The sequence below is a fragment of the Brassica napus genome, assembly GCF_020379485.1.
Source record: "Brassica napus cultivar Da-Ae chromosome C4 unlocalized genomic scaffold, Da-Ae chrC04_Random_21, whole genome shotgun sequence".
Lineage (NCBI taxonomy): Eukaryota > Viridiplantae > Streptophyta > Magnoliopsida > Brassicales > Brassicaceae > Brassica > Brassica napus.
The window spans coordinates 2248-15494 of NW_026014243.1; the positions used below are offsets into that span (position 1 = coordinate 2248).

At 36.8% G+C, this 13247-nt stretch overlaps 1 protein-coding gene and 1 pseudogene across 1 annotated transcript; both read left to right on the forward strand.

Moving 5' to 3' along the window:
• Window positions 1-260: 260 nt before the first annotated feature.
• LOC125594748 lies at window positions 261-6052 on the forward strand (annotated as a pseudogene).
• A 4812-nt stretch (window positions 6053-10864) lies between these two features.
• On the forward strand, window positions 10865-12139 carry LOC125594749. Its single transcript, XM_048770827.1, has one exon. The coding sequence runs from the start codon at window positions 10865-10867 to the stop codon at window positions 12137-12139; it is 1275 nt and encodes a 424-aa protein (XP_048626784.1).
• The last annotated feature ends 1108 nt before the right edge of the window (window positions 12140-13247 follow it).

The window sequence follows — 13247 nt, forward strand, 5'->3', positions numbered from 1 at the left end:
GTTGAACTTCAAAGTAGGAAGAATTTTTTGCCAATCCCTACTCCATTTTAGCCTTAACATCAAACCCACATAATAATGTATATTGCTTATAAAATAATATATGTATAATAGTTTAGGTTATCACTTATTTTGGTGTACGTTCTTAGATTAATAAATTAATAAGATGGAGATTGAGTATCTCTACACGTTGTCATTCCTGGACCGTGATCGCTGACTTTTTTGTTTCTTATATTTTCCAATTTTCAATCCGATCCAACTCCTGAAAATTTTCTCACCAGTTTTGTTTCATCTCCGGTTACAACAATGGCGCAGCCGCAACAACGCCCAATCGCAAACCGTCCCATTTCATTTCTAAACCGCAACGGTCTCTTCCTCCTCCTTTTAGCTCTCTTGGTATTCCTCGGCGTATACTTACCTTTATCAGAGTCTCCGTTATTCATGTTTCAGAACAGAACCTCTCTCTTCTTCGTCTCCTTCTTTTGTGGTCTCTGACTGGCGCGACTATTCTCTTGCCCAAGCAGCCAAGTTTGTGGCCAAGAACGGGACAGTGATCGTTTGTGCAGTTAGTTATCCTTTCTTGCCTTTTCTTAATAACTGGTTGATTAGCATTTCTAGACAGAAGCATCATGAAAAAGTTCTAGTGATCGCTGAAGATTACGCTCTTCTGTACAAAGTCAACGAGAAGTGGCCTGGTCATGGCCGTTCTCATTCCTCATTCCTCCAGCATTGGATCCAAAAGCCGCACATCATTTTGGTTCCCAGGTACGCCGAGATGTTTCACCATTTCGTACTTTCATATGCTAATGCTAGAGCATGAAACCAGGTCATAAATTTTGTTAAATGATTTTCATCCCCTTTTGATTGAATTTTCTTAATGATATTTGCATACCCTGTGTTTAAGGTATAGCCACTTATTTATTATCAGCTCTCTTTTTTACCTTGCGGTAATGATTCCCTTGCAGTTACAACTTTACAACCCAAAAAATAATGGATCGAATCGAACGAAAAATTGATTGGGTACCCGTATTTCTATAATATAGCTTACATACGTATAAATATCAGGTATTTTTAGTTTTCAAACATTCAAATAATTTAAAAATATTATTTACAAACCGAAATACAAAAACACAAAGAAGCCCCAGAATGCTTTTTATCCAATATAATTAAAATTATCCGAATATACAAATTTTTGTTCGGAAACCCAACAAAATCTGATATTTAATTCCAAAACTTATTTTTTTAAACTCGAATTAACTAAAAAACCAGAACCAAGTTCCAAATTTACCTAGAATATTAGCCGGTTTCTAATTTGTTACCCAAACCAAACCAAAACCAAATAACTGAACCGAAATGATTTTTTAAAATTCCTGGATGGTTTAAACTTCTAAACCCAAAGAACCGAATCAGACCCGAATTGAAAACCGAATATGCAAGGCTAACTATTATATATACACACCAAAATGATTGATGTCCTTAAAGGCCGGTCCTGAAACTTCTCTGGTTAGAGGAGTTTAGAAAATATTTGGTCATCTTAAACTTTTTACTGAAGAAGATCCAAGATATATTTCTTGAAATATTAATATTAAGTAATATTAAACAAAATAAATGTTGATATTTAATTTTAATTATATTTTATATGACGTGTAAACTTATCCACCAATCTTTTATGATTAATTTATTAATCATAATCTTATAAATTGACACAATCAACAATCCATTCAACACTTGTTATAAAATATTCAATCATCTATATACATTTTCTAAAATAGTGTAATACCTCATATAGCTTTTTAATTCTTTCTCTATAACATTTTTAATTTTTTGTTGAAATGTAATATGTATTGATAAAAAAAGAATTTTTTTTACAATGCTCCAGATGATCAATTGTATGAAGAAATGAACCAGAGGAAGCTGGTAAAAAAAACTTTGAGAAATTCCCTTAGATAGCTATTTTCAGTTTATTTTTCACAAAAATAGATTTCAAAAAGAAAAGACCAAAATACGTTTTATTAAATGGTAAATATGCATTTACACAAAACACACAAAGTTAATTAATCTAGATTTAGAGTTTAGAGTTAAGGGGTGGAGTTTTGGGGATAGAGTTTCAAATTTTAAAAAATAAAAAATAATATTAAAATTTCAAAATAAAAAAGATCTATTTTGGTCATTATATTTTTAAGTGCTAATTTTGTGACAAAACTTAAAAATGATTATTTGAGAGAATTGCCCAAAAACTTATACAAGAAACAATTTGAAAGGGTTATAAAAAAAAATTTGTACCATGACTATCATGATATATTCTATTTTGGTAGTATTATTTTTTACTTTTGAATATTTTTAAAAAATAAATAGATACCGCAACTTTTGCCGTTTCGAACTCGGAAGCCATAACGCGCACAGAAACCAACTAAGTTTTCTATATTTAAGAAAAATGATTGCGCTATCTACACGAACAATATTGCACCATATGACCAAAGATCTGGACAAAAATGATTTATTAAAAACTATACGAAGTATATGAATCACATTAAAAGATCAATGAACTATTGGGTGTTATGATGCCAACACCATTAATATAATTCCGATAGCTATATTAAAGTGTGTTGGACTTATAAGCCGGCAATATCTCATATGATGCTTAACATATTTTAATATGTTATTTCATGTTCTTTGGTGTATAATTTGAATTTTGAATACTTAATATATGTGTGTTCATTTTTTTTTATGATCGTTTGAATATATGTTATGATCCGTTTCTCAAAAAAAATTATTGAGTGATGTCTAATTGCAGATCTGACACATTTCCGATATCAAAAATATATTTATTGTATTAACAACGTAATCATATTATTTCACGGATTGAGATTCATTAGATTCAACACAATACTTTTTTTTACAGATGTATGACTATGTGGTGTTGTATTGTTCTTGTAGGTATGAAATCATTTTTCCTATATTTAAATTTATGTGTCCGAATAACATGTTTGATGGGCTTATACCAAGACCAGCTCTACCCATTGATAATCTACACAAATAACGTGTATGTGAATAATTCCAACTTCTAACAAATTTTATTATCTCTGATTAGGGTTTCTACAACTTACTTCTCGGAGACCACAACATCTCTTGGACATTTTGGAGCTAGGTTACAATGTTATGTACAATGATGTTGATATGGTCTGGCTACAAGATCCATTTAAGTATTTACAGGAGGCCACGACGTATACTTTCATGGATGACATGACAACGGTACGCAATTGCAGCTTTTGCATGTTAGAGTATTTATTTATCCTTAGTATTGGTTGATTTTGTGCTGCCAGATTAAGCCTTTAAATTACTCTCATGGTTTACCACCGAGCCGGAACGGAGTGACTTATGTATGTAGCTGCATGATTTTCTTGCGTTGCACTAGTGGTGCAAAGCTTCTATTGAAGAAATGGGTTGAAGAAATTCGAGCTCAGCCTTGGTCTAACACCGAAGCAAAGAAACCACATGATCAACCTGCTTTTAATAGGGCACTTCACAAAACAACTCATCAGGTATCGAATTGCTTCCTAAGTTCCACATATACTTAATTGCCAAGATTCGTTTACCCAATTAATGGTACTAAAGCTTTAAATCTTAAAAGAATGTGTTATGACTATTGGAAGTTAGAAGAAACCCAAAGTGTGATAAGTGAATAAATTCACGATCTATACTATTAAATAGAAGTCATGGCTTCTTTCATGTGTGATATTTTAAATGGACTATCTCTAGAAAGTTGATTATTATTTTTTTTGTATTTTCATGATAAAATTCTAACAACCTATTTAATTCTCTTTTTCCATCAAAATATTATTAGATATGCATAATTTCGAAAATATATATTCCATCAATATATAATTATATTTTCATATAACCATTATAATCTACTTAATAATAAAACATTTAATTATTCTAGAGTTTATACATGTATAATATCTAATTAATAATAATAATAATAACATTTATTATGCAAATACAATAATGTTAGAATTTTACCTTGCAAATAATAAAATCCTAAACTATTGTATTTGCATTATTATTATTAATTATATTATACATGTATCAATATTTATATAGGTATTGTGTTAACAACCATGTATTGATAAATATATCTATACTATTAAAATAGAAGTCATGACTTATTTCATGTGTGATATTTTAAATGGATCATCCCTAGAAAGTTGATTATATTTTTTTTTGTATTTTCATGATAATTCTAACAACTTATTTAATTCTCTTTTTATTCCATCAAAATATTATTAGATATGCATAATTTCGAAAATATAATATTCCATAAATATATAATTACATTTGCATATAACCAATTATAATATACTTAATAATAATAACATTTAATTATTCTAGGGTTTATACTTGTATAAGATCTAATTAATTAATAATAATAACATTTATTATGCAAATACAATAATGTTAGAATTTTACCTCAAATATTAAAAATCCTAACACTATTGTATTTGCATCATTATTATTAATTATATTATACATGTATCAATATTCATATAGGTATTGTGTTAACAAACATGTACTGATAAATATATAATATTTTAAAATACAATACTATAGATTCAACCATATACTGTTTTCTAATAAATAACTTTCCATGCGTGATTTTTTTTTTTAATTTGGACATTCATTAAAATTTTATCAACTTTTTCATGAATTATTATAATATTTTTTATCTTTTTATTTGAATACAAATCAGTATTTTTTAAGAAAGTTCAATATATTTAATGATAATAACAGTTTAAACTGATTAATTTTCAAAAATACAATTTGCAAATATTTTGTTTAGAAGATTCATTCTCATTTCATATTAATAGAATATATTTACTCAACTTAGTGTATTTGTCAAATATGATATTTACTACAAAATTATTTTGAAGTACAATGTATTTTTTAAAAAATATGTTTCTTTAACAGTATCTCAAAAATTTCTTCTCTACTATATATGTCCAATTTAATTTGTTTCCATATAAATTTTAAAATTTAAATAAAAAATATGTAAAGTAGTATTGTTACATAATAATGTTTTCAAAATAATTATTTTTACAAAATACAAAATTATAGTAATAATATATAAGCCACGTAAACATAGCTATTATAAAATTACATAATATATAACACTAAATTACATTATTAAGTTATTTTTAAATTTTGTTATACTCCTTCCGTATACAAATATATGATGTTTTAGTTTTTTTTTCTTTGTATACAAATGTATGATGTTCAATTTTTAATTAAAGCAATTTGCTTTAAAAATAAAATATTAATCAAAATGTAAAATGTAAGTGGTTGAATTTTATTGAAAATCAAATAAAACTTTAAACTAACTAAAAGAAAAAAAAAATTAATAGATAAAAGTAAATATTTAATATGTGTGAACAACCTTAAACATCATATATTTGTATCAAGAGAGAGTATAAACTAAAATATTTAAAATATAAGTATAGAAATAAAAAATCTACACGGCTGTGCTTGTCCGGATCTAGTTCATATTAATTTAGATGTCCATGAATTTAAAAGAATATCATAATTAGTTTGTTAGGTCAAATCAGATTTTCTAAGTAAGATATATTATTGATGATTTTAGATGTGATTCAGTTCAAGATTTCCCATGAAATCCATCATCCTGATGGAACATATTAGAAGCACTCATAAAATTTATACTATTTTTTGGTACTTCGAGATTTCTAATTTTATCAACTCATGTTCGATGACTTTGTTGGTTTCAAGTTAGAGTTAGTTTTTCACTTCGCATTTTTCAGCCCCTTTTGTGATTTTAAATTTTCCAGGTAGATGTCTACTTGCTTCCACAATCAGCTTTCCCGTCAGGAGGATTGTACTTTAAGAACAAGAAATGGGTTAATGAGACAAATGGGAAACATGTGATAGTTCACAATAACTACATTGTCGGCTACAACCAAAAGTTGAAACGCTTCCAAGATTTTGTCTCTAGGCTAGTAGTCGATGATTTTCTCATGAGTCACCACTGGAAAAATTAGAGTAAAAATTGATTGCACCAAAAAAAATTTCCTCTATCTTTTTGTTATCCTGAGGCTAACATGCAATATCATTTTTGCTACTCAGGTTAGTCCAGGAGCAGAATACTGAAGAGAAGAAACAGAAGGGAAGAGGGAGAAAACAAACAGAAAATAGGGGTCAAAAACAGAACATCCTCTAGAGGATGTCTTATATACAACAAACTAGGAGAGGTACGTGCTACGCGCGGGATTTGATGGATCGATTTTTATAAAAAAATAATTTTGTGTACGTTTTCTTTTATGTTAGTTGGGTGTGAATATGATTATGTTGTCTACCTCATAACTAAAAATGATCGAATTCGTAGTATTGTTGCTATTTTAATCCCCAATTGTAAGCTTTTATAGTGTTTTAAGTTTTATAACACTATAAAATACATAAATCAATTGGATTCGATCAAAGAGAATGGGATCGAGTTTTCTAATACCGTTGTATCTTCATTTTTGTGAGGGTTTTAAAAAATAGTGGAGAATGAGGTTTTTATTTAGAGGAACTCCTTGTTAGAGTTATTATAGTTGTTTTGGAGAATGTTAGTAATTGATATTATTAACAATAGTTGTTATTTTTTTGCCTTTTTTGTTTTTTTGTGTAAGTTTTTTGGTTATATTTTCTTATTTATTATGTAATTAATCGTACTAATAATTTATTAATAAGGAAAAATAAAAAATAAAAAGAAAAGGCAAAGGCAAAAAAGTGACAAATGTATTATTCTAAACGGACAAACTGAGTATAATTTCTTGTACATGAAAATAGAAAATATTTTGACTAAAATATTGTGTCTCAACATGTAGGCATCTTATGTTTATTTGGATCCAGTCAATTATGCATTGGTGATGATAGATATGATTGTATCGCAATGAATTTATGACGTCTTTACTTTGATATATGATTTTTTTACATGGTTGTTAGTTTATTTACTTATGTTCAGGTTTGTATTATGATAGCATTTTATTTCATAGAGTGGCTTGATGGAATTTGTGCGCCGGTATAACACTTTTTGGAGTAGGAGGATGGTACGATTTTTTGAATTTTGCCACGTTTACCGCTATTTACATTTAATTCACAATTTGAACTCTGGATTAGAAATAAGTTATTTAGAAAATCTATTATTTAGACCATATATCGTTGTCACCAATAAGACTTGTGGTCTGGTGCTGTTTCTAGCTCTGTGCATAGAACAAATGAATCTAATTTTTTTAAAACAAATTAGCATATGGAAGGAAATGGTATTCACATCTTGTAATGAGTAGTCGTCATGCGTTACAAACCAAATAGGGTCAACTTTTTAGACTTGTAGGCCCTTTTCTTGAATAATTTTTTTTGTGTCCACAGTAAAATAGTTGTCTACAAAATTTGGGTGACTAATGATAAAGTTTTTTTTTTTTGAAAAAGGACTAATGATAAAATTATAAACATTATTTGAAAGTTTAAATTATATGGAGCCCTGCGCAAAATGTAGTTTTGCGTTTATATTTATGTCTACATGTTCAAAATAACATTTTCATAGTACGTAATATTGTACTATGAACAAACATCGATTGTATCTGATCGACCCACGATAACGTGAACTTTAAGGTTCCACTTTTGTATTAAAGTATTGGTCTTATGATTTTCTAGTTATTTCATTTCCTTTATTGAATTTATAATAATAACTGCCAGCTTCATCATCATCATCACAAATATTTACAACCATTATCTCTCTCTCTTTCTTGGATCATCACACATCCATACAAAGACTAAAGACGAAGGTACTAATTGGCTTAATGACATGCAGAGAAATTCTCCATAAGATGAAGGTATTAATTGGCTTAATGGCTTATCTTATTAGGTTGATTCTTCTTTGATTGATGTTACTGTGAGATCTTAAACTGATTAGCTCTATTACCTCCTTTTATTGATTCTCTTATACTCGTTCTTAGCTTCTGTAGCCATGAGACTCGTTTTAGTTCTTCTCTGTTTGGAACTGATGTTAGCAATCTGATGAGGGAATTTGATTAAATTTGACTTGCCTTTTTTGCATTTAGTTAATGAATCTGAAGATTCTGTGTGAAGATGGCAGTTCTCGATTCTCCTCTGTTTGTTAATGACTTTACTCTGGTTAAAGGTCTGAGATTTTTGTTCAAGTATGTGAATGAATCTGAAAAGTTCTCACTTTGATTTCATTTTGTGGATAGAGGCAAAAGCAAGAAGTGGAAACATCAGTGTTGGGTATGGGCCTAGCCTTCCCAAAAGCCCCGTAAGACAATTACCCAGACACATGATTACAACAAAGAAGATCGGCTCGTCGACTTGAAAGCCGGCGTTCGGCTCGGCTCCAGACTACTTTTAGTCGATGAGATGATTGACTGAACATCATCGGCTCGCCGACCTGACACAACGGCCCGATGAGTCGGCCCAATTACTCGAGGAGGCCCATCGAGACAAGACACATTAGGTCAACGAGCGTTCACCTATAAAAGGAGGAGACAAGGCAACAAGGAGGGGATCCGCAAATTACTACACTCACTTTCGGCTAGAATTAGGGTTTTACATCTTAGATCTCTCCGACTTGTGCGGTCCGACGAATTTGTCTTCGCCGGACTTTTTCCTCTGTTCTCTTCCCCTTTTGTAACTCGGTTTCGACTCACTGATCTAATAAACACGTCTTTGTCTTGACCCACCGACGAGAACTCGTCTCTTCTCTTTACTAGTTTATTGACAGTCTCAGTTTAAAACAGTTGGCGCCCACCGTGGGGCAGACAGAGTAGCGTCAGCAAAAGATCGTGACTCGACCCGACTCATCGTCCGACGACGAGTCGCCTGTGACCGAAGGCGCTCCAACAGCAGCGCCCTTTGTAGAAACCATACTCGAGGATGGCAGCAGCAAGACGCCGCCCAAAGGCGAGACCGAGCAAGCCGCCACGAGCACTCGCCGCCATTCTAGCTCTGCTGGCCGGAGGCTCAGGAGATCCGGCTACGACGTCCGAAAACAACTGTTCGACACTTACCGAACAGCCAGTGCCGGAAACCCCGCAAACACGAGTGCCGTACAGGTCCAAACTCCCGGCGGCGTCGACCTCGTTACCGTCCGGGAACTCGCTGAGCTTAAGCAATCAGTCCTGGACATGAAAGACCGGATGCTCGAAGGACCTACTTCAGCGCCGCTGATCGAACGTGTCCTCGCCGAAACCCTAAAAACCCCATTTTCCCGGAAGATCACCGACGTACGTTACCGGCCGACCGAGAAAATTCGCCTTCCGACTTACGCCGGAAAGGTGGACCCAACCGACCACATCACTGCTTTCAACATCACGATGGGTCGAACCAACTTCTCTGAGGAAGAAAGAGACGCTGGCTACTGTCGTCTCTTCGTGGAAAGTCTTCAAGGACCAGCTCTCGGATGGTTCACTGGATTGGAGCGCGACTCCATCAACGATTTCCACGATCTGACGACTGCGTTCCTCAAGCACTACATCATGTTTACAAGACAAGGAGCAACTCTGTCCGATTTATGGAATCTATCTCAAGGATCGAGCCAAAGCCTCCGCGACTTCATGGAAAAATTCAAAGCAGTCGCTTCGAAAGTCCAAGTCCCCGACAGCGTTGCCGTCGACGCACTGATGAACACTCTCTATTTCAAGTCCTTGTTTCGCGAGGATCTTTACAGAAATCCAACCACTTCGCTCCAGGACGCAATCGCCAGGTCAAACAACTTCATTCGAATGGAAGAAGACACAGCGGCGATACTTAAGAAACTGAACACGACAACCAAACCGGCAACTGTCCCCAAAGCTCCCGAGGCACGCCAGGAACCTCGTCAGCACGTCTCAGGCAGTAAACCTAACCAGCCGAAAAGTTTCGTCTACGTGGTTGAAGACAAAAACGCGTCCCCACAGCCCACTGTCGTTGTACGCGAAAAGGTTGGAATGTCTGGGAAAACGACGAAAAGCCGCAAACCTCTTCGACACCTCCGGCGTCAATTCCTGGACCAGCTGAGCCAAACATGTGGTGTAGCTTCCACAAGTCTAAGGCACATGATACAAGGGACTGCAGGTATTTGTTAGACGCCCTCTTCTTGTCGTACGAAAAGGGAACGTCAAACGTCGAAATCCCTAAGCCTAGGCCCAACGGCACCAAGAGCTGGAGCAAAACAAAGAAAAGAAACTCACAAGAATCAGGATAAGTCTAGAAACCGGCCGAAGCATACTGAGGATGACAAGCCAGAAGAGCATGAAGAAGAAGACGGCGATGCACAAGTCGACGAGGAGCAACCGTGTAATCGTCGACGTGTACAAGTCATCCTCGCACGACCCAGTTCCTCCTCAGATGAAGAAGAGGATAAACATGTCCATGACTCACGCGAGTATTCCAGCAAACGAACAAACGAGAGCATATAGGATCAGACAGGTCAAACGACTTAAGAAACAAGCTCAGGCAAAGTCGCAGACATCTGATCGTGCATACGACTCACACGGAGATCTCCGCTCAATCATCAAAAAATCCAAGGCTAGGAAAATCGAGGACTCGAGTGCCCGATCCCGTCTCAGGCCACGAGTCATCGATCTTCGTGAGAAACCTCAGAATCAAGCTCAACCGACCAAAACATTCAGACTTACGACGAAGAATCGAGGAGGCGAGGTCCAAGAATGAGGACGGACACAAATCTGTTGTCGAGGACTCACCCGTTGTCGAGGACTCGCCCAACGTCAAAAATTCACCTATCATCGAAGACTCGCCTAGCGACTTGAGGACTCGACTGAGAAATAAACGAGTCGTCGAGTCTAACTTCCTAAACATAATCATGGGTGGCTCACCTCCTTGCGGTGATTCCATCTGGTCTGTGAAGGACCATCGACGACAGGCAGTAACCTCGAAGAAATGGCCATCGAAACCCGAGAACGATTTCTCAATCACTTTCTCGCCAGACGATGCCATCGGTGTCCATTTACCTCACAACGACCCACTGCTAGTCGAGGTAGGAATTGCGAAGTGTTACGTCGCTAAATTGTTGATTGACACATGCAGTTCAGTCGATTTAATCTTTCAAGATACGCTCCATAAGATGGGAGTCGACCTGCGCGACATGAAACCATCATCTCCCTCCCTTACAGGATTCAACGGTGCTTCCGAGACAATGATTGGTACAATCAAACTCCCCGTCTATGCCTGCGGAGTGATACGCACGGTCAAATTCTCAGTCATCCGAACGAAAGCTCCTTACAACGCGATCCTCGGAACCCCCTGGCTACATTCTGTTAAGGCAGTGTCTTCGACATATCATCAGTGCGTGAAGTTTCCAGGACCAAACGGTGAAGTGCAGACTCTTCGCAGAGACCAGCAGGCCGCTCGCGAGCTACTCATTGCAACGGTGAAAATGCAACAATCAACTCCTCACATCAACGCGATAGCAAAGCAAATTCAACCTCAGAAAGACGAGATTTTAGAAGTCACCATCGACGACTCTGATAAGAGCAAAGTAGTCCGAGTCGGAGCCTTCCTCAACGAAGAGATGCAACGCGCAATCATCGACTTTCTCAAGGAGAACGCTTCAACGTTTGCTTGGGCGACATCGGATATGAAAGGAATAAACCCCGCCATCACATCCCACGAGTTGAATGTCGATCCAACCATCAAACCCATTCGCCAGAAGAGACGAAAGCTAGGTCACGACCGAAGCAAAGCTGTCAATGAAGAAGTTGAGCGACTCCTCACAGCTGGCTCAATCACCGAGGTGCGATACCCCGAGTGGCTAGCTAACCCGGTCGTCGTAAAGAAGAAGAACGGGAAGTGGCACGTTTGCGTCGATTTTACCGATTTGAACAGAGCTTGCCCAAAAGACAGTTACCCCATCCCGCATATCGACAGACTCGTCGAGTCGACTGCTGGGAATGAACTCCTGACTTTCATGGACGCATTTTCTGGTTACAATCAGATCATGATGCATCCGGATGATCAAGAGAAGACGGCATTCATCACCGATAGAGGGACGTACTGTTACAAAGTAATGCCGTTCAGTCTCAAAACGCGGGTGCGACTTATCAAAGACTCGTCAATCGAATGTTCGCCGACAAATTAGGGAACACGATGGAAGTCTACATCGACGACATGCTGGTAAAATCACTCCGCGCAACGGACCATCTGGATCATCTTAAAGAATGCTTCACGACGTTGAACGAATACGGTGATGAAACTCAACCCAGCCAAGTGTACTTTCGGTATCACCTCAGGAGAGTTTTTAGGGTACATCGTCACCCAGCGAGGAATCGAGGCAAATCCTAAACAGATCTCTGCCATACTTGATCTTCCCAGCCCAAAACCAAGCCACAGAGAAGTCCAGCGACTTACAGGAGGATCGCTGCCCTGAACCGTTTTATTTCCAGATCCACGGACAAATGCCTTCCTTTCTACGAGTTGTTGCGAGGAAACAAACGCTTCATCTGAGACGAGAAGTGCGAAGAGGCGTTCAAACAACTCAAGGAGTATCTTACAACTCCTCCCGTATTATCCAAACCCGAAACTGGCGATACACTCTCACTCTATATCGCCGTATCCTCAACCGCGGTCAGCAGCGTCCTCATCCGAGAGGATCGAGGAGAACAGAAACCTATCTTACACGAGCAAGCGAAGAGACGTGATCTAGAGAGATGATGACTCTCGACCCCACCCTTGAGAAGATGGCTCTCGCCGTTGTAACATCGGCGAGAAAACTGCGTCCCTACTTCCAGTCGCACACAATCGAAGTATTGACAAATCAACCATTGCGATCGGTAATGCAGAATACAAATCAATCTGGACGGTTATCGAAGTGGGCTATCGAACTCAGCGAGCACGACATTGTCTTCAAGAATCGAACAGCTGCGAAATCTCAAGTCCTCGCAGACTTTCTCATCGAGCTCGCACCAGAGCTCGAGCAAGATCTAATCCTCCCGAGTCAAAATTGGATACTCCACGTCAACGGGTCGTCGACAAACAAAGGATCAGGAGCAGGAGTGCAGCTGCAATCCCCGACAGGAGAACTGATCAGACAGTCGTTCAGCTTCGGCTTCGCCGCTTCAAACAATGAAGCAGACTACGAGTCGTTGACCGCAGGACTAAGACTCGCCAAGCAGTCAAGGAAAACGCCTCAGCGCATACTGGCGACTCCAACTCGACTAGTCACTTTAGTGGTGACACGACGCCCGCAA